This window comes from Pleurodeles waltl, chromosome 5 (assembly GCF_031143425.1).
Source record: "Pleurodeles waltl isolate 20211129_DDA chromosome 5, aPleWal1.hap1.20221129, whole genome shotgun sequence".
NCBI lineage: Eukaryota > Metazoa > Chordata > Amphibia > Caudata > Salamandridae > Pleurodeles > Pleurodeles waltl.
Genome location: NC_090444.1, coordinates 404801681 through 404820537, shown reverse-complemented (window position 1 = coordinate 404820537; position 18857 = coordinate 404801681). Strand labels below are relative to the sequence as shown.

The window sequence follows — 18857 nt, the reverse complement described above, 5'->3', positions numbered from 1 at the left end:
CGTGATTTTGCTCTCAAGTCCTTTTCGTCTCTCGTCTCTCGTCATCTAATGTAGGGACATCTATCTCGTTTAAATATTCCGCAGTGTGATCCGCATTTGCCAACGGTCTAACTTTATAGAAGTTTCCATAATAACTAGCAAATGCCTCCGCTATGTCCTCATCCGCTGTTACCCTGGTCCCGTCTTGGGTTTCAATCTCTGGAACCCATCTAGCTTCTTTCTTTTTTCCCAAGCCAGTCAAGAAGTTTCCCTGCTTTATCTCCAGTTTCGTATAGTCTGTATTGGGTCGCCTGTAGGCGGGAGCGTGCCTCTTTATCTGCTGTCTCTCTATACTCTACCTTCGCTAGCTCTAGTTGTCTGAGAAGTGAGGGTGTAGGCGTCGATATCACCTCTAACTCAAGGAGCATTCTTTCCATTTCGCTCAGCTTTCTATTATCTCTTCGCCTTTTTTGAGCCACTAGGTTTTGGGCGCTGTCTCTAAGCACTGTCTTATAGGCTTCCCATAATATCACTGCAGAGTCCACTGACCCTACATTTTCTTTGTAGTACAATTCGGTGTCTATGCGCAGTCCTCTATTCACTTCTTGGTCTTGCAGGTCCCAAGAGTTCAGTCTCTGCGACCCCCAGATTTCCAACCCATTGTCACCAGTAGGGGGGAGTGATCTGAAAGTCCCCTTGCTAGGTAGTCTACCCCGGGATACCTTTCCCACCTCACCAGCCAGGGCAAAGACGTAGTCCAGGCGGGAAAAGGCTCTGTGTGCCCCTGAGAAGTATGAGTATTTTCTTTCAGTGGGATGTACCCTTCTCCATATATCTGTCCATCCCAGGGAGGTTCCAAACCCCTGTAGTTGGGTGGCCTGTCCTGTTGCCAGTCTTACTCCTGATCTGTCCAGTCCTATGTCCATCACATCATTGAAGTCCCCACCTAATATGTGAAGGGATGCTGAGGATGCTAATAGGAGCCTCGCAATCTTGTCTAGTAGAGGGCCCTGTAGTCTCGGGGGGGGGGGGGGGCATATGCACTCATCAGTAGGATTTCCCTCCGTCTCCAAGACCCTTCAACTCCCACAAAGCGACCGTCTGTATCTTCTCATTTTCGGGTAATCTGGAAGGGGGGGGGTTCCTTACGGATCAGAATTGCCACTCCTCTTGAGCCGGATGTGTATCCTGCATGCGCAAGAACTATATAGGGGCCTCTACTCCAAAAACCACATCTTGTACCTTTGAGGTGGGTCTCCTGTAGGAGCACTATATCTGGCTTTTGCCTTTTTATATACAGGGAGACTAGACCTCTTTTCACTCTATCTCCAAGACCGTTGACATTCCAGGAGAGTACACTAAAACCTTTTTCATTTCTGAGAGATGTTACTCTATCTGCACTTCCAGCTCATCCCTTTGCTTCTGTGTCTGTGGGTTTGCCATGTAACTTAGAAATAACCTTTTAATGCATAACTGACTGTAACTTAACATCCCTCCCACCCCCTTCACCACCTCCCGATGGCCCCTGTGAGCATGTGGCTGCAAAGTTTTAGTCCACAGGAGACTGGAGGTCTGTATCCCCTTTTCCCCTTCCCACCCTTTCAACCGTGCCCCGCCCATACCCGCCCCGTTCTCAGACGTCCGTGGCTTGACCCTTCTTGACCACTCTGTGTCCGGGCTTTTACACTGCGGCTATCCTCCGAGTGCGTGGTGTCTGGCCTCGCATCTGTGTGTCCGGGGATCTGCCAGGGCGTGCTTCTTCCAGCTCTCTGTCTGCGCCTGCCTCTGCGTACTTGTAGGGACCATTCTTTGGGTTTCGCACCCGCCGTTGTCTTGGACATCTTTTCGGGTTCTTTCAAACCTCCCACTGCCAAGTCGGGGTCTCTCCTCAATCCAGGCTTCCTCTGGAGACTGAAAAAAGAAGGATTTCCCCTGAAACAGAATTTTAAGTTTGGCCGGAAAGAGGAGCATATATCCAAGCTGAGGGCCCCGGAGCCGGACTTTGAGTGCATCAAAGGCTCGTTGCTGTTTCTGCACCTTCCTTGTGTAGTCCGGGAAAACAAGGATCTTTGTGTTCTCGTGCCTGGCCTCTCCCATCTTGCGAACTTCCGACAGGATCATGTCTCTATCCTGATAGTTAAGAAAGCCGGCAATTACTGGTCTAGAGGGTGCGCCCGGCGGAGGCCACCCCCCCCCCCCCCCAAAGCCCTATGTGCACGTTCTATTATGAAACATGTCGAGAACTTTTCCAGCGGGATAACACGTTTGAGCCATTGACTTAGAAAGTTGTTCATGTCGGCCCCTTCCGCTCCTTCTGTAAATCCCATAAAGCGGAGGTTGTTGCGCCTTCCTCTATTTTCGGAATCTTCCATCCGCCACATTACGTCTTTGTTGATGACTTTGATTTCTGCTACCTCTTTTCGTAGATCCCTTACCGTATCTTCCATTTCCGAGATGCGAGTCTCTGCCGACGTGACCCTCTCCACCACCTTGCGAAGATCCTGTCGGAGGAGGGACACCTCCGAGTGCACCTCTCCCATCCGTTCCTCAAGGGCACCCCGCGAAGCCTGTATGGCCGAGAGGAGCTCGCTGTTGTCCGGAGCAGGCGCGGGGTCCCCCGTGGGCAACGAGGGGGGGGTCACTACTTTTGTGTATCTGTCCATTTTGCCCTGTTGGGCGGCTTGGGGTCTTTGTCTCATGCCATCTTGGGTCCCCAGGGCCCCGTCTGTTTCACTAAGTTTCAAGAAAACCCCAAATCCACAGCAGGATTACTTTTCTTTCACCACTGTGGGTAGGCCACCACAGGGCTCAGTCCCAGCTGCCCCCAGTCCAGCACCGCCCCTGCACGACTAGCCTCTCCTTTCGATCCTATGGGGTCGTGGCCGGGTTCCAAGGTTTGTATAGGGTGTTTTCCTTTCCCTCATTAAATTCTGGCAAAGTAGCTGTGTCTGGTTAGTCTATGCCAAGTCTCTTGCGGCCCTTATGTTGTTTCTGCTTCTTCTCACCTTTGATCCGCCGCGTCCCCCATCACCCTCCGTGAGTCATCCATCTGCAGGGGGACACACGCAGAGCTCAGTCCGGCATCACAGGCCCCAGCGCATGGCTCTTAAGATCACCGGGCCCTCCACTGCCCCGGGGGGGGGAGCCAGGTGCCGCCGGGAGCCACCGACCCCCTCCCCCCGCCCCCACAGGTCCGGCCCTCCACTCACCGGACTCCCCGTTCGTCCGTGAAGCAGGCCCCGGCTCCAACAGGCCGCCCTGGTGGGCGCGGGGGCCTCACTGGCTCCGGCACGAGGTTCCCATAATCACCGGGCCCTCTGCTGCTCCGGAGGGGGGCCCAGGCCCAACAGGTGCCCCGGGGACCGCTGGCCCTCCTCCATTTTAACCCTCCACTCACTGGGCCTTCCTCTCATCTGTGGGGGTCCAGAGCAGGCTCCAGCTCCAGTCGGCCGCTCCGATGGGCGCGAGGACACCTCCCTCTCTCGGCGCCTCAGTCAATCCCGCTCCGGAGGCCTGCTGTACACCGGCCCTAGCTTCATCTGGGGAGCATCCCCACGAGCCCGGGCAGTCTCGAACGCTCCAGGCCCCACCGCGGCAGCCCTCTTTCGGGCCCTCTATCATGCCGCACCTCCTCCCCGGCGATCCTCTCATCTACCAGGCCGCTTATTCTCCGCACTGTGCGGAGGGCGCTGCTGTAGCGCCCCCAGTCCGTCCGTTTCAGAAACACGGTTTATCGGGGGGAGCCCAAAGACGGGAGGAAACTCCTGGTCCCTGGCATCAGGTTTAGGCGGGTGGGGCAATCAGGATCTTAATTGTCAGAGGCAGTCTCAGAGCTCTTCTAGACGCGTCTGCTTACGGCACCATCCTGGCTCCTCCCCGATACTCCTTTTGTAGTTCAGCAAAGGAGATCACCCCACTTTTAGTTCATAGATCTTCCACCCGGGGCAAACCTATCAAGTCCCATTTATTGAAGCCCTGCTATGTGGCGAGGATACCTAGTTGTAGTGAGTCCCACAGGGGAGTCGCTTGAGTTAGCCTACCTCTCCAACTCAGTGGGGTGTGCCAGAGGGTAAGTGTACCTGTGATGGGGATGGAGTGGGACGCTGTGTGGGTATTGCCATAGATGGCCCTAAGATATCTTCCTGGAGTCATATTTTGCCTATCCATCTGGAAGGCTGGCTCGTCCCAAGGAAGGTACGCCCAATAGTTGAGGGTGACAAGCCGTGCCACCCAATATTATTTCTATATGTTGGGCAGGGCTAGCCTGCCGTTGTACCAGCTCGTGGTTAATATCTTGAAGGCAAGGCAGGGGGTGGCCCGTTCCAGAGCAGTGAACAAATTACGCTGTTAATCTTTAGAAAATAAGTCTGTGGGACTGGATGAGGTGTGTTTTGGAGTACGTACAAAAAATGGGGTAGAGCCATCATTTAATATAGGGCTGCTTTCCCCGAACAGTCAATGGTAAGGTCTGCCAATGTTGTACATCTCAACGCAGGCGTATAAGTGGGGGCTCAAGTTTGTGGGTGTAGAAGGTATGTGAGTCTCTAGATATATAGATCCCTAGATATCAGAATCCTTCTGTAGCAATCCAGGCTATACAATCCCTGGGTAGTTTTGAGAACCGGTCGTGGAGGAGATAGATAAGAAATATAATCCCATTGATGGTGAAGCCCAAATATTGTCGTGATAGGGCAAGTATGTGCATGATTCTGTCTAAGGTTGGTACTGGGTCAGCAACATAAAGCTGGATCTCGTCCTCCTAAAAGGAAATCTTGTCTTCCCATTCTGCGGTCCATCTTAGACCACTGACAAGGGGGGGGTGTCCTCCCTGATCCACGCTACCAATGTCTGATATCAAGTGGGCATCCCTGCCTAGTACCTCTTCACAACTGGAAAGTGGGAGATGTTACTCTGTTAACCATCACCTGGGCCAGAGGATCTGAAAACAAGAACCATACCCAGGATATGAAGCTGGGTCCAAAGCCCTATTTAAGTAGGACCTCAAACATAAAGGACCACTCATTTGTGTTGAACGCCATTTGGGCATCTATGGAAAGTACAAGGACATTCTTGCGTATTGTGGCCCCATGGCCCAGGACTCCATGTAGTCGTCTTAGGTTAGGTCAGCTATTCCTTCCTGTCATGAAGCTGGACTGGTCGGGAAGGACCATTGTCCGGATTAATCGTATTAGTCTTGGGGCCAGTAACCTGGCCAGGATTTTGACTTTCACATTTAATAGGAAAATTGGCCAGGAGGAGATTCATTCCTCTAGTGGCTTACCTTCCTTTGGGATGACCACTATAGTGGCCAGTCTCTGATCTGGGGGCAACATCCCTACAGTGCAGCATTCTAAGAACATTTGCAGGAGATGGGGCGTGATCTTCTGAGCTGTGAGATTGTAAACCTTGATTGGTAAACCAGTAGGACCTAGCGCCTTGCGAGAGCTTAGAGCCCGGTTGGCTAGAGCTACTTTTTCCCCTCTGTCAGCTCCTTTTCTAGGAGTTCCTTATCTGTATCTGCGAATTTAGGTAACTGAATGTCTGAGTGCAGTTTATGGGCTTCACCAGCCTGTGTTTAGAAGTACAGGTGAGCATAGTAGGTTACAAAAACATTTGCTATGTCCGCCCTATCTATGTCTTTTCCCTCATTTTCTTTTGCCTCGGGAACCGAGCGGTCAATCTGCTCCCTCTTGGCCAGACGTTTCGCATATCATTTACTTCATAGAGACGTTGCTGAGTGGTGCAGTGTCTGGCCCTGACTGCTTCCATGGCAGTGTCTCCAGATTTCTTTTGCTTCAGCCACAGCTGGTGTTGGCAGTCCCTTTGATCGGAGAGTATGACTTAAGAGTCTAACTCGAAAATGTCTTGCCCAAATGTATTAAGCTGAGCGTGTTTCCTTTTCTTGTGCTCTACCATTAATCCGAGACCCTGACCCCTGATGACTGTTTTTTATGCCTCCCATAAGGTTTTCGAAGAGGAGACTGAGCCCTTATTGTCGTCAAAGTATTGGTCTGTGGCCTCCAGGAAACCTTCTCTGATACGGGGGATTTTGAGATACTGTTAAGGCCGATCCTCCGATGGGCATTGCAGGTAGGAGGCCCGTACATAGCCCAGACTGGGAAGTAGTTGGATAAGCCCCTGGCAAGGTGGCAGCTTCCCGAAAGTGAGGGAGTTGATGGGCTAAGGTAAGTAGGTAGTCTATGCCCCGTTAGGACGTCTGCCAGCTGATGGCGAGAGGACACTGGCTGGCTAGGGGGCATGCAGTCTTCAGTGTCACTGAGGGCTACATTAAAATACCCCCTAAGTAGCATGGCCCCACTAGGAATTTGTAAGAGAAGTGCACCAAGGTCAGTGAATGTGCTGTCATGAAGACCTAGAGGTGCGTATAGTGAGATAATGTTAAGTATGGTCCCCGCCCATTGTCCAGAGAGAGCTCCCATGGGTGTCAGTCAAGGTGCTTTGCATGAAAAAGGTAGTGTCTGATGTGCAAGGATACAGACTGCCCCTGGACCCTCAGTGCAGCCAGCATGTACAATCATATTATAACCCCCCATGTCCAGTGCATGATAGGTATTTTCCTGTAGGTGCGTTGCTTGGAGGAGAACTATATCAGAAGTGTGTCTTTTGAGATATTGTAGTACTACTCCCCGTTAAATTTTATTGCTTATAAGCCGTTGACATTCTTGGAAAGGATTTTAAAACTCGCTGGTTGTATGATACCTGTTATGAAAGTTTGAGAATAGTAAGGACCCCTATATAAGTGACATACAGGGCAACAAGCAGGACGGAAAGGCAGATAAGATGTTGGCTAATCTAGTGTGGGAGTCTTATAGGCATTTAGGGAAAATCTGGGTGAGCCCCAACTCTAGTGTGGGGCTATGTACAGGTCCAGTTTGGAATGTGCGTTGGCAGTGTGTTGGCTCCTTCAGTGCTGAGACATCACAGTTGGTTCAAAAACCAAAGAATTAACACATAAAATAACAGAAATTCCCGTCCCAAACTCCCTTCTTGCTTCCCTACATGATGGACTTGAAACTATCCCCACACCCCCAACTCTGCAGAGTGCCAGTCACCCCAGAACATAGTGTGAAATGTAGGGACCATAGGCTCCCCGAACTATCAAATAGCCAAAAATCCCTCCATGTTTGTTTAAAAAAAAAAAGAAAAAAAAAAAGTGTTACTAAAGACTGTACCAATACAAGGATTTTCTCACCCAGTTCTCAGAGTATATAGTTCGACAGAGGCTGCAAGTGGGCAGACGTGTGTCTCAACAAGCGACAGTGCATTGTTTGGGAACTGATGTGATGGGACGTGGTAAGTATAGGGAATCAGTTTTGATCACATCCTCGGGTGGTACTCCACACCCTAGATCACCGCAGTTCTCGTAGGCATCCTCAGTCCCCTGACTCTTGTTGCTCCATCAGGGGGTCTGGTTTAACCTCTTGTTGCCGTGGACACGGGTGTGGTCCAGTGCCCACAACCTTTCTCCAGCAAATCCCAGACTTCATCTGGAGCATTGAAGAAGCACGTCTTCCCTTCCGAAACCACTGGTAGCTTGTCCTGAAAAATCATGGAGTACTTTATATCGTGATCATTTAGGGCTTTTTCGTCGTCCAAAAAGTTCTGACTTCGTTTTTGGACACATTGTGTGAAGTCTGGAAGAAATGTATTGGTGGCATTAGCACATTTGGCTGCGGGACACTGAGCTTTGCTTGAAGAATTACATCCCGCTCCAAGTAGTTAATGATGCGTTCTATAATTGGACGCAGAGGTGTGCCTGCTTTCGGTGGAGTGCAAGGGATGCAGTGAGCACGTTCTACAGAAAAGTAGTTCGAGAGGCCTTGTGGCTGTAGTTGCTTGTGTACAAGATCCTCTACGAGCAGGTCAGCTGCCGGGCCCTCAGTTTTTTCAGGAACTCCAATTATACAAATGTTATTTCTCCAAGAGCACCCTTCAAAGTCTTCCAGCTTATCTTCCAGTAGTGCTGTAGTGACCTGTAGTTCTTTCTCGAATGTCAGCAAGGTTTTGTTGTCCTTTGTTAAGGTGAGGACCGTTTCTTCCGCCTCTTTCACCTGTGCCCCCAGATTTCAAAGGTCTGCTCTCACTAAGACGACATCGGCGGAGAATGAGTCTATTTTGCATTGCAGCCCCTGGATCGCAGTCATTATACCAACATGGGTAGGTGCCTTTGGCTCCTTTGGGGGGGGGGGGGGGGGGCAGGGAGGGGAGGGGTTTGTTTGGTCATATTTTGTGGCACCAAGGTCACCACTATTATGGTGGGCCCCTTGGTTTTTGCGTAGTTGTCCAGCTTTGTCTGGTGTGCTCCGTGGGGTCCTTTCCCTCCGATCACAGTGAGGGCCACGACCAGGGTTCCAGTGCTTTCAATGTCTGTCGTATAGCCAAGGAGAGGGGCGCTGCAGTGGTCACTGCTGAGAGTGCTCTCCCGCGGCTTGTCGGTCCTCCTGCAGTGGTCTCCCCGGTGCCTACTCGCTTATGCTACTATCCCAGTGGGGCAAGTCTGGTCTTGGTTTCCAGATAGCCCGGCTTGGCGGGGGACCACCGCTTGGTTTTAAGTTCGCTGTCTCCACTTACTACGTCTCAAGCTGCACACTGAAGGTCGTAGTGCCTAGGCTGAGTCCGCTGGGGGCACCAGGAGGGGCTGCTGCATGGCTGGCTGTTCACTGTCTCTATCTGCCCCCTGTCTCTCCTCCAGCTGCTCACAGGGGCTGGGTTGATTTTGCATCCCCTGGGGCCCACGCCAATGCGGAGCTCCGAGGCTGAAGGCCAGGTGGTCTGGGCTGGGGCACGGTGTCTGGCAAGTCCAGCGGAGGATTCAGAGTGGTGGGTGGCACTGTCCTACGGGTCCAGATGTGAATGGGGCCGTCAGCGATGGGAAAACGCTGTGCTTTTGCTATAGGCCTCGCCAGAGGGTGCATCAGTACCCGTGGCCGTTGCTGCCAATGCCGGGGAGTACCACTGTGTGGTTCATGCACCGCAAGTCACCTGATTACTTGTGACAGGGCTGCTCCTTCCCTTCAGTCAATCTTCTGTTGCAGCAGGTTGCCGAAAGGCACCCAGCACTTCATAGACTGCACGACGAGGGGCCTGGCCTTTTCCTAGGACAACCCATCACGATAGGCCACGGTCTTGGCTCGGTGTGTAAGGTCACCTCAGAGTCCGTGTAAAAAGTTGTTTCTAGGCACAACTGTTGGATTGCTAGCACCACTGAGGCTTGAGGACACGGGATGCTGACCTGTTGAGCCCAGCTAACGGATGATGGTGTGAATATTGGGAGATGACGTTGGTGGGCAGGGATAGCCGCTTCAGCAAGCGGCTCTCTCATTCGGTGGTAGTCACCCCCACAACCCAACTATCTACTGTTGATCTAGAGTATTAAGAAGTTAGTGTCCCAAATGTTACAGTACCCTTTTCTTTTGGAAAGAGGTTAGAGAGTTAGGAATAGGGGTTTTATTGAGCTGAGCCTAGATCCTATGGATAAGCCACTCTAATTTCTGCGGGTCGAGACACCCGATATCAGTGGTTGCTTATTTTCATGTTTTAAGAATTTTCTATCTGTAGGACTTCGAACATTAGATGAGAGACAGAGATTCCTTGTTCTTTGAATAGCTGAGTGTATTTCTTACTTTGCATCATTACGCTTTTTTAAGAAAGCAAGTTTGTACTGCACTTAGATGCATCTGTACGGTGTTTGATTTTATCAAATGCTTAAGCCTGCTTGGGCCACAATTAGTCCTCACTCTAGTTGCATATGTTTTACTTTCTTGTCCATGGTTTGCTTTTAAACACCCTCTGTGACCTCACATGATTGTTTCGAGACCCTGTATTTCCTTGATATTTACTCACATACTCTGCCTAGTTAGATTTTTATGCCAGCTGTATCTCGGATTGTTCGCTTGTCTCTTAAGGTTGTTAAATAAGACTGGTTTATTTTGTATCTCTCACTGCTGATGTTTTGGATATTTGTGTATTTCGTATGAAAGGCACGCATCTTGATGTTTAGTCTGCGTTCTCCTTGTAATTCTACCTTTGCATCCAAAGCAAGATATTGGACATAATTTAAATGTCTTGATGTAAACTGTGTTAACAGGTAGATGTTTTATTTCTAATGCAACTGTGATATCCTTTGGTCAGTAATATTTCTAGTTTGTTTTCAGTATTACATGCTAGAATGTTTTTTGGTATTTGTGGATGGTGTTGAATATAGTACTGTTATGTTCTAAAAAAGCTTTTGTGGTGATTCTTTTGTTTATAGATCTCTGATAACCACATCTGCAATGCTCTTCTTTTCACAGTTGGATGGCTATATTGCAAGGAACTGGGCAAATCAAAAGTCAGTTTTGGGGAGTGCTCTTGACCCACTGGCAGATAAAATCCTCATCAGCATTTTGTATGTCTCCCTGACATATACAGGACTTATTCCAGGTGAGTCTGGCAAGGCCCATCGATGCAATGTTGTTTCATTTAATTCTGGTGTTAAGTACAGAGCATAAATGTAGGAACGTTTCTTTAAAAACTCGTCCTATGTGTGTTGTTCTTTTTACTTAGTGCCTAGTATCATGGGTGCACTCGATTGATTTGCTTTTTAACACTTGAAAGGTTCATGTGAAAACCCTGATATCAATAAACATGACATATAAATATGGAAATAATGTTAATATTGCTCGACTTTGGGCTTCAAATTGAATGATTCTTTCACAAGAATCCACCATCTAATGCCTCTTTTCCATAACAGACTTGATGAGACTGACCCAGCATGTTAGGTGTAGAGTAAGAGTAAGGTGTAGGATCTTGCATGCAATTCTGTCTTGTTTGTCAGTGCTATGTCATATGCCCCTTTGACAGTTCACTAGAAGGACTCTGACAACATTGTGAAAAAAAACACGTTTTGGACTGTAGGCAGGACATTTGCTATGTTGAGTAACTTGTCTATTCATAAAGGTCCCATCTAGCCATATCCCACCACCCTATTCACCACACTTACTCTCTAGAGTAGCACCTTTTCAGCTAGTTAAGCCAGATGCATAGTCAGAGTTAAACGAACTATTAATATTGAAATCAGTTTCTCAATCTACTTCTGAGTTAGCCTAGGTGTAGGACCTTACAGAGGCAATAAAAACATTTGAATTATCAGATCTCCATCATGTGATTCATCAACCTGAGATGAGGAGAGGTAATGTGGGCTTAGTTGAAAGTTGCACATTGTGGTGTAAGGTAAAGAGGTCGCTTGTAAACATGTTGAAACTAAATGGTGATCTTTCAGTCCTTCATCTCATTGCTGCAAATAAAGACGACCATTGTGTGCTATACTAACCACTGTCTTGTTCGTGAACAAGCAGAGTGTTTATTGCCATTTGCATTGCATAATGGCATTTTCGTGTTGGTCTCCATTTTTCAAAAGAAAAGAATGTGGAGGCGCAAACATTAAGCAGATTCCATCATGACAAGTAAGAATGCAAACTGAAACCCATACTAATAGTCGTAGTCTGTCTTCGCCATGTGCACTTCACAGAATTTGTCACTAGTCTTAGTTCTAAATATCCACTGTACCCACCATAGGTATGTTTTTTTTAATTTACATGTGTCACATCTATATGAGAGAATTAAATTCTGCTGAATTGGGGATGCTCCTCTAAACCATCTCCCTTCTCCTTCATAACTAAGCTGAGTTGAGTTGCAGCAAGGCAATCACCTTTTCTTCAACCCTATCGTATCTCATTCAATGTCTTCTGTGTTATACTCTCATCCTAAATTTGAGTACATAGCGCCCTTAACGTTTTTTAGGTCGAGAATTTGAGCCCTCTTGTATATACTTTAATTTATACTTCTATACTTCTTTATGGCCTAAACCCATCTCGCTGGTCTTCATTTGTTTATTTCAGCGTTCTTTTAAACTCCTTCCATCCAAGTAGTTAATTTGGCCTCTTTGTCCCTCCTTTTCATCAGTTGTTCACTCTTGTGGAGCACCGCCACAGGGCTTGTAGACTTCAACTTAGCCCATCATAGTAACTGTAAAAGTACCACTTTCGCAAACAACACTGCACGCAGGGCTGGAGTTTTTCTGTCACTCTGACTTTCATTTATGCAAATAGGGCTGTAAGTGAAGTAGTGTGTGTGTGTTTTTAGAGGCCCTGTGGCTTATATTTTTTCAGCACTTCATGTTTCAGCCACGCGCCTAACTTGGTTTTAAATGCAGTGCCTGTTTTTCTTTTCATTTTGTGGGCCAGCCGGACCTAGCTCCGTGGCCTAAGCTCCACCTCTCTTCAATCCCACATGGCGCCATCAGAGGGTGTGTTCAGACCACGGGTTTCCTTCAAAGGAATCCTGCAGGCAGGTGTCAGTTGGGGAGCAGCAGGAGGATCAGCGGCGGGGAAGGTGCTGTTGCTGGTCTGCTGCTTGTTTTAATAATGCCCCAACCCATGTTTCATGTTTGGCAGCATAATGCCATAGCACGATGGCCTGTTTTGAGTTTTTATGACCCTTCCTTATGACACAACATACAAAGCGACACAGACTAACTTGCTGACTTCCTCTGTGCATATATAACTGAAGGATGGCTCATTGAGCCAGCCAGCTAGGAGAAGGATGGGCTTATACGTTGCTGCACTCCAATGGGAGCCAGGAGTGGGTGCGGCCAAGAGTGATGCTATAACGCAGATGGGATATCTGTACTTCAACACGGAAGAAGTGTAGAGTTAGTAGCATCACCATCAAATTGTAAGAAGACACAGGTGTTGGCGTTACTAGAGAAGACTTGAATAAACATTTTTCATATAAATCTACAACGTGTCAGCAGCTTCACTACAAATTGTCTAGGCAGCGTAAGGGCTAATTCACTCCGCCCTGGCCTTTCCTTGCGTGGGATCTTCTAGGTCAACTCCCAGATGATGCACAATAGCGTCACTTTTTTAAGGAGCCACGGGCGGTATGCGCTTCAGCCCTGTGCTACCTGGGGTTGCATACCAATTATCAATGCCTCACCATCCCACCATCACCCAAAGTCGTCATAGGGAAGTGTGTGGTCAGTAAACATCATGGACGCAACCCCACCCTGTGACAAGTGGGGAAAAAGGTCTGGTTACAAAGAAACAGTTGGCTGTCTGTGTACAAGGTGGCATGAGCGGGTAGAGTATTAAGAGCGCATGTGACCTGACGTCACCCACGCTCTGTACGTTTCGATCCAAGCGTTCCGATTCCGGGAGGTGTTATCTGTGAAAAGCACGTTTTGATGGGCTCCTGACTCTTGGTACCGGTTATGTTATGCCTTTTTCTGTGCAGTGTGGTGCGAGGAGTACTTGACCTCTGTTTCTTTTCTTATGCAACAACTTATAATTTTTAAGAGGTACCCCTCGGTCACCTTGTGCTTCTTTTTCAGGGTACTACCTTTGTCTTTCTGCTCTGTTGCAAGGAAGAGCTTCTGTTTTAGAACAGTGTGTGTTACCTTGTGGTGGCAACACTGGGGATACGTTCTCTTTTGTGAGTCGGTAAACCTCTAAACTGGAGGGGCAGAGAGAGGAACCAGTGATGATTGTTAGCGATTTAGAAGGAATCAGCAGTTCATATTTTTTGCAGATTATATAGTGCGAACTGAACCCAAAGGTATTGCAGTGCTTTACCTAAACACCACATTAAACAAGGTCACATTCAGTTTTTGTTTGTAAAGTGAGATTAAGTGCTTTACCCAGTGAATTGTACTAATGTGAGTCAGGTGTGATTTGAAAATCGAAGTGCATTTGAAAGAAGCCACTCAGAGTTTGGGGCTGGGGTGCTATTTGTTGCCATCTAAATGTTAAGGGTTGTCAAAATGGGCTAAAACATATCGCAATGCTGGTGAAAGTGCTCATGGAGTTAGCAAAAGGTAGCATGCCCGGGTCTTCAGATCCGTTCTCACTTACCAGGTGTTGGGATTACCCAGCAGCTTCTGAAACAGTGACCTTCAAATGTCACCCCATGCCCCAGGTGTTTTGACTGCACAGTAGTTTCTAAAACCTGTCCCCATTTTAAGGCAACACACCAACCTTGCAATTTACCAGCCCCCAAAAGGGCAAGGGTTACCAAGCAGTTTCCACAGAAAAAACTGCCTTAGTTGGAAATCCTGAGTGCATTCAAATGTAAATAGACCTCCAGTACAACCCACAAAATTCCACTCCACATCACATAATCCACTACACTCCCAACCAGAACATATAGGTAAAAGACATTGTAATTTACAACGCCAGTAGTTCTTGTTAATTCCAAATGCTTGTTATGCTCTGTGAGCCCACACGCTAATAATCCTTCCCCATCATAAGTGGGCTTTTTGTTTTTTTACAGATGCCCCACACTTTTTGCTCTCTTTGAGAATGACTAGGTGCGGATTTTCTACTCTGAAAGTGCACTGAGGCCTGCTAACCAGATCTTTGTGCCAGTGCTCTTTCCTTAAAAACAAGGTATGTCTAATTGTTTACAATTGGTACGGGACTTTAGTACCTTTGTAGGTCTCTAGTAAATAGTACCCCTGGTACCTAGAGCATGGGTTCTAAAGAGGATCCCTAAGGGCTACAGCATAACGTATGCCACCCTAAGGGACCTACACACAAATCTCACACAGCCTGCCCTTGCAGACTGTGTGTCAGGGTGGATACCCTGAGTGAAAAAACAACATGGCACACACATTGTGTGCCGTGTCCAGGTCACTGCAGGCATTATATGTGTCACCCCTATAGCAGGCCTGACGAGCCCTAAGGCAGGGTGCATTATAATACATGTGAGGACAAATCTGCATAAGAGATATGCCCCTGTGATGTCTAGTTCCAATCCTAGACATTGCAAGTGACTGGGAAGTCATATTAAAGCATGTATTGGGCACTGGTCACCACGAGGGACTCAGCTACATAATGACTGCATGGAAAATAGTGGTGTTTGGTATAAAACACCTTGTTTTAATAAATCCATACTGATACCAGTGATAACGCGTCCCTTTATGATAATTTATTACACATCAGGACTCGATTTAGGCCAATGAATCTTTTGACCCAGTTGAGAGACACCTTTGGACGAGATAGCTAATCAATATATCAATCAATCCATCAATAATGTCATCAATATTTATTACAACAATGCATTTCACTTTAGTCAAAGACATCAATCAATTCAAGTCACCACCATTACCTGGCAGTCATGAATAACCACACCAGTTTAGTAGAAGTTTATGAGTTTTATTCCCTATTAATTACAATTCTAAGAGCAAGTGTGTTAATCTCAAAACCAAGAAACAAAACAGCATAGTAACAATATGGCAACTCTGATAAGATTTCATTAAGGCAAGAATCATAAACATCAAAACATAACACGGCGTGAACATAGATCAACTTTAGCAGAGTGTCATTAACGCATCGGTTCAACAAAGCATAGATTTAGTCATTTGTCCATTTGCGTCAGTTTAGTGAACACCTGTCCTAACCACTGATTAGCATTGGCATGTTGGGCTTCATGCAAAACAATTTAGAACACCAATTTGGAAAACATCAAGCTATGGTCCCTGTCAAAAGTAAGCAGTTGGTACCTAGAAAGGAAAAGCAAACAGACAAATCACAATTTCATTGTCATAGTTACCCTCCAAGGTTTGGGTCAGCACTCAGGTTCAGTCTTCATTTTCAGGACATCAGTTGATTCGCCATCAGTCAAAACTCTGCTCTGGGCAAAAAGGGCCACTTCCCTCATAAGGAGGCAAAGTGTAAAAATGGGCAATCTAAGAAAGGATGGTTTAATTAAAACCATATAAGTCACCAAACAGAGTGACATAGTTTCTGGATAAAATCAATAGCATTCCCTAACACCTCTCTAAGGCTCCCCGTGTCATGGGTTTTTATCCCTTTTTCATTGTACATTCCCCTAAAACCTAATTGGCTAAGGGGTTGCACCCCATTATCTTTATCCAATTAACTTTGAATTAGCTCATCAAATTTGTCACCCCACAACAGTTCACAAGCATTTTATTGGTCCATATAATTGACGTCTTCAGAGGTAGCACGTCTGGTATGATTTCATCCTTCTGTTATTCTTTGCACATCTTTTGTTCAGTAGCTCCATTGTCTTCATCGGTTTAAACAACCTTGTACATTATATTAATCTACACTGTTGCATTTTGGCTAAATCATTTCTACAAGCAATATGAATTTCATGAGAATGGATCCAGTATAGTTACATTCAGCTTCTAGTTTGAAGAAAACAAGAGGTCATGTCCTTTTGCGAGTCAGCACCCTGCACGTTTAGAAAAACACATTTAATATGAGAGCCAGGCAGCTAGGCCTCGACTCATGCTAACTAAGGCCTACAAGATTTATTTAGCAAACTTTAATAACATAATCATTAATAATTAGTACAAAACTATTTAAATGCAATATTTCATAAACATAGGTCATTTTCATTAGTCCCCGTATACATTGACGGCCACTCCCCGTGGTCGCATCTCAAGTGCACGTTTTAACAAAATATATTAATACGATTTCTATGCAGCATTATCACGCATTAGTTCATAAACATTTCATGTAAATATAGATTTTATAAGCTACGCTCTCTCACCAGTATTGGATTTATTATGACATGCATCTAGAGGGGCCCCCTGAAACCTAGTTCTCTAGTGTGCTGGCTGACTAGTTTCAAAAAGCCCGCCACCACAGATAGATTTCTGACCCCCTGGAGGTGAGAGCATGTGCTCTCCGAGGTCAGAAACCATGCCCGCTCTGGCAAGAGGTGTTAACACCTCTGTCAACAGGATGGCTAGTAAATTTTCATGCCAAGGAGTTCAAAGTCCCTGCCACCTTTGGTATGCCCACTTGGCACCAGGACAGGTGGAAAAATGATCTATGCAGGAGTCGTGTTGCACTGCCCGGCAGAACACACCTCTAGGGCGACTAGCCTGATGTGAACACAAAATTAGGAATTCTACAATCGTGTGTGGTGGAATTAGGAATTCTGGGACAGGGTGATGCCCACTCATCAAAGGATGTGGGCATCTCGGGATGTAGTGACCCCAGGGGTAAGTAGCCCATTGGCTGCTACCCTTCACTCTTCTTAACACCCCTAAATTGAGTATTTAGGGAACCCCCTGATACCAGGACTTCATATTCACTGGACTAAAGAAGAAGAAGGACCTGAAGAGCCGGCAAAAGTAAGAACTGAGGAGCAGCCCTGCTGCCCTGCCTCTAGTCCTCGACAATTACGCAAAAGATGACTTGTCCTGCATCTGTTCTGCCTCCAAAAGCCTGGAAGGCCTGCCAGCACTTTGAGAAGTAACCAGGGTCTCCCGTGGTCCCTGCACCCTGCAAGCACCAAAGAAGACTCACAAGGACTCCAGACCACCAAAACCCGACATTGGACAGAACCATTGCACCTGTGCCCCCTAGCCTGAGTTAAAGCAGTCCCACAGTGCCAGCATGGTCCCCAGGCCCTCCAGAGCCAAATCCCACCTCTGGTTTGCCCACAGTGGACTTTCCAATGCCGCCTGAAGCCTCTTTCTGCAGGTCCCCTCCAGCTGTGAGTATCCCCTGCACCGAAACCCAATGCCAAAAGACACTAGTGCACCTGAGCCCCACAGCCCGAGGAGAAGTGAGCGAGTGGTGTCCCTCCGTTCTTGAGGACTTCAAGGGTGGAGCCACCCTGTGGATTCCCCTGTACTGGCCCCCAGTCCCTGCTTGCAGGCTCTTTCTAATCACACCGATCTCCATTGAAATTAATGGGACACCCAACACCGGAACACACCTCTGCACTCAGACGCCCCAGACCCCCTAAGGTGACCTGTTGGTGTGGCCTTGGACCTTGCCCCATACTCCCATCAAGTCCAGAAGAACAGTCCTGTAAGTCGTTAAGTGCCTGAATGCAGTACATGTCTTTTTCTCATAGGATAACATAACCACTGCAGAAATTTCAGTCACCTTTTGAAATGTATAAAAGTTCCTGTCTTGAAAAGTACTTTGCTGAATCCGTTGATCTTGGTATCTAAATTCATAAAAAAATAAGTGTTATTTTTATAATATGGTGTTGGATTTTATTGAGTGTGTCTCTCCCTTACTGGCTGTGTGTGTGTGCATAAATGCTTAACACTGTCCTCTAATAGGTCTAACTGCTCGCCCACACTACCACAAAAGAGAGCTTTTAGGGTTATTATTTTAACACCTGTCAGCCATCTGCACAGTATCCTCTTATATTTGTACACTGGATAGATAGCCAGCTTCGTACAGATCCCCACATTAATCATAAACATGATTTTACTCCCAGCCAGTGATAAGGTTTTCACATGAATGGTTAGTAGTGTAGGGTGATGATGTAGGATGGCAGCCTATGATATGTGAGCACTACTGACTGCATTTCCTGGCATCATATGCTTACTGCTGGCCTGTAGGTGGTTCTGTCCCTGTAATTGCTAAAATGTACTGAAAGGGTGAAAGGGGCCAGTGCTGATTGGGAGGTCCTGTTGTTGGTGTGATGTGCTTTTGAAGATAGCCCCTGCCGACTACCCTAGCTTCTGGGTGAATGTTATGTTAAACAATAACATGACTTTCTTTTGCTGAGCTAAGCTACTGCATCACAACAACTGTTATACAGCTATATGTAGCTCTGATGTTTACTTACGGACAAGCCAGTCTGATCAGGGCAGGATGTCTTGTGAATGCTGTAGAAAGACACTATATTCAAGCACTTATCCTACTTTGGAGGCAAGAATTGTACTCCATCTGTCATATATATTCATTCATAGGGGCACTTCCTATCCCTGGTCTAATGGTAACCATAAGTTGTATGCCACAACGCCAGGGCAGGCTGCATTCATCAATGAAACAAACCATCTCAAACTAATAATTTAAGCGTGTGAGGTTGAACAC

General features: G+C 47.1%; 1 protein-coding gene across 2 annotated transcripts in view; it reads left to right on the top strand.

Annotated features, from left to right (window-relative positions):
• Window positions 1–18857, top strand: part of CRLS1 (cardiolipin synthase 1) — a 171132-nt gene that overhangs the window by 54989 nt on the left and 97286 nt on the right. For both annotated transcript variants that reach the window (XM_069234155.1, XM_069234154.1), the window contains exon 3: window positions 10293–10422. In XM_069234155.1, the coding sequence (XP_069090256.1) occupies window positions 10293–10422 (130 nt within the window). The remainder of the gene's footprint in view (window positions 1–10292; window positions 10423–18857) is intronic.